We start from the raw sequence: 2,913 nt of genomic DNA on the forward strand, positions 1-2,913 counted from the left end.
GCCCGCGCTCACTTGTGGAAGGAGATGGGCTTCTCTTTGTCGTATCGGTTCCGGCAGCGGTAGGCGGAACACGACTGCACCATCCTTCCTCCGCCGCGCCGCGCCGCTCCCGCCGCCGCGGGGCCCCGCGAAGACGAGCTCGCCGACGCCGTTAACTCACCGCCGGGCGCTCATCCTCCGCACCCCCTCCCCCCCCCGCCGGTGACCCTCGGAGAGGGACAGAAACGGGACGCGGCCTCTCCCAACTCCAAGATGGCGGCGCCAGCTTCAGCGCAACTCTCGCGGTGACAGCGCGGCGCGCTCGCCCATTGGCAGGTCTCGGCGCGGGGGCGGAGCCTCCTTGCCGGGCCCGCCAATCGGGCCGCAGGCTGGGCGCGCGACGCGAGGGCCCTGCGGCCGGCCCCGCCCCCGCCTCCCGCACATCTGGGCAGCTGCGGACGCCGCGCYCGGCCCCGCCCGGCGCCGGGTCCCTCGGAGCGGCCGCGCCGGCAGCGCGGACCGGGGATTCCCGGGGCCGGGCCGACCCGCTGCCCGCCGGTGGCGGGAGCATCCCCCTGCGAGCCGCTGGGGCGCTGAGCGGGGCCGAGGCAGGCAAAACTCGGCTGGCGCAAGGACAGGAAGCGACTTTTTGAGCTCCAGAGGGCTCCCAGGTGCTGTTCCGAAAGAGCAACAACCAGAAAAAGCCTTTGCAAGACCACGTTGACATAACACGTAGTTACATTAACGATATGAAAAAAAAAAAAATTCACCAGAATTCACTAGCAGGCCCCTACTGTCAGCAAATATCAGACAGAAATTAAATAAATCGGTACCATTGAAAGTACGTTTATTTATTCCAAGTGGCTTCTGCATTTTTCCGTTTTGTAGGTCCACGTTCCCAGCCTGCATTAGATCACTGACCTGAACTGTCCTCTGTCAATGGCCGGTGTCTCTTGGCAGATGAACAGCAAAGGGGCCTATCTCTAGTGTCATCCACTGCAGGAGATAACTGAAATGAGCTTTACCTCTCTCTGATCATGTATTTAACCCCTTCCAGAGAAAAACTGAGTAATCGCAAGTGTCTTGCAGGACGAGATCAGCTGCCACCGTCATGTATTCAAGACACACACAGTGTAGTCTGATTCCTCTTCTCCTCCTTAGGTATGGTGCAGTAGACTAGTTATCGTTTAAAACATCCCAGGGACAGTGGTTCTGCAAAGAATAATAGCTCGTCCAGGACCAATCTCCTCTCAAAAGCAGCAACAGACATCTGATCTTTTGGGAGAGGCCAGTCTGGCACATCTCTCCCATCCCCAAACCCTCTCCTTTTCCTCTCACACACTTTGTAGTCTCCCCTTCTCTTTAGCTCCCTTGGTCCTCTTGTTTCTAATGTGGCCTCTCTCCCACAAGATATTTCCTCCTTACTGAAATAGTTTCCTTTCTCATTTCTTCATCCAAGTTCTCCAAACTTCTAATACTGTATTTCTCTATTTGAGGGTGTTTGCAGACTCCTCTCTCCCAAATCACCAAGCTTTCTACCTCTTTAGAAATCTCCTTTCTAGTTTCTCTGAGGCCATCCAGGTAACTCTGCCTCTCCAGAGTTCTTCTTCCCTTGAACTTCTAAGTCTATCCTTTTTCTTCTCTCAGTTCTTCCGGTTCCCCTTTGTCTCTTGAGGTCTTCCAGTCATTTTTTTCCTCTTTCTCTTTCTGGATACCCCTTCAGTCTCCCTGCCTCCATTCCCTCTTGTCCTTATGATATACTGTACCCACCCTCTTAGCCAGCGCTGTCCAGCAGGGTTTAGGGATTTGCTCGCTGGACACCTTGTCCTCTTCCAGATGCCCTCCACGGTTACTCCTGCCCGCCTCCCCCAGTGTTTGTGAAGCATCTCTGTCCCCTTCACAAGCCACCCTCCACAAGACTCCTGTTTCTCAGTGCCCACCAAACCCATTTGCAAGATCTCCTATTTACTAGCTTCCCCAGATATTTCTATTTCTCTAGCCAGCAAACCTGACTCTTAGGGCCACTAAAGGCTGTTAGTGCACTCAGGGCCCTGACAGACAGGTTCCTGGTCTCCCGCCTGACAAGTCAGAGGGGAAATACGTGCCTAGGACAAACTCCTTCCTGACTTGCCAGTAGCATCTCTGCCTCCCCCTCCTTCTGGTTTTGGAGCAAACCTAGGCACAACGAAGGCACAGCAGCACAGCCACACAGAAACAACGGTGTCCAGCATGGCTGAGCAGCGCTCCTAGAGCTTTGGAGAACAGACACTTGGTCCTGATGTGCAGGGAGGAAACGTCTGGGGAGAAAGCATGAGTACACTGCTGAAGAGTGAAAAATATGGGAGGAGATATTGGTGGGTCCTACAGTGATGGGGTGAGCAGGTGAATGTGTAGGTGAGCCACAGAAGCCCTGAGTTTATTGAGACAGTGAGCTGACTTAAAAGGCTGTGTGACTTGAAAAGAGCTCCCATCAGCTCTGTCAGTATCATGTTAATATCTCCTGACACAGGGTTTTTTTGAATACGCTGAGTGGGAAACAATTTCCTCATCCCACAAGAATTTCAGTGATCGATGGGAAGGGGGTTGTCTCGAATGGAGATGGACAATAAAAAGACCCCACAAACCGAAGAAAAAAGACTTGCAGATTTCAAGAACGTTTCCAAAGACATTTCAGCTCTCTGAAATAATTTTTTCCTAGTGTTTTCTTCCCAAAACCAAAAGGCACGTTACGTACACCCCGTCGCTGCGAACAGATGCGGTTTTGCCGGCGGCAGAGCGTTTCCTCGCCGAAGTCCCCCGGTCCCCCCCCGCCAGGCGCCTCCCGCGTCAGCCCCGGGACAGAGCACAAGCGCCGCCCGGGACCGAGGGGCTCCCCCGGGGGGCGGAGCGGAGCGGAGCGGCGCGGGGGGCCCGGCCCGCCCCGCCGGGGGCGGC

General features: G+C 55.3%; 1 protein-coding gene across 2 annotated transcripts in view; it reads right to left on the reverse strand.

The window, feature by feature from the left end:
- The window catches only part of THAP1 (THAP domain containing 1), a 6,941-nt gene extending 6,612 nt beyond the window's left edge, over positions 1–329 (reverse strand). For both annotated transcript variants that reach the window (XR_003255643.1, XM_026078697.1), the window contains exon 1: positions 13–329. Coding sequence is in view for 1 of the 2 variants with exons in the window: in XM_026078697.1 (XP_025934482.1) it covers positions 13–83 (71 nt within the window). In the remaining variant the exon portion in view is untranslated. The remainder of the gene's footprint in view (positions 1–12) is intronic.
- Positions 330–2,913: the final 2,584 nt, after the last annotated feature.

The sequence above is a fragment of the Apteryx rowi genome, unplaced genomic scaffold, assembly GCF_003343035.1.
Source record: "Apteryx rowi isolate R43461 unplaced genomic scaffold, aptRow1 scaffold_113, whole genome shotgun sequence".
Taxonomy (NCBI): Eukaryota; Metazoa; Chordata; class Aves; order Apterygiformes; family Apterygidae; genus Apteryx; species Apteryx rowi.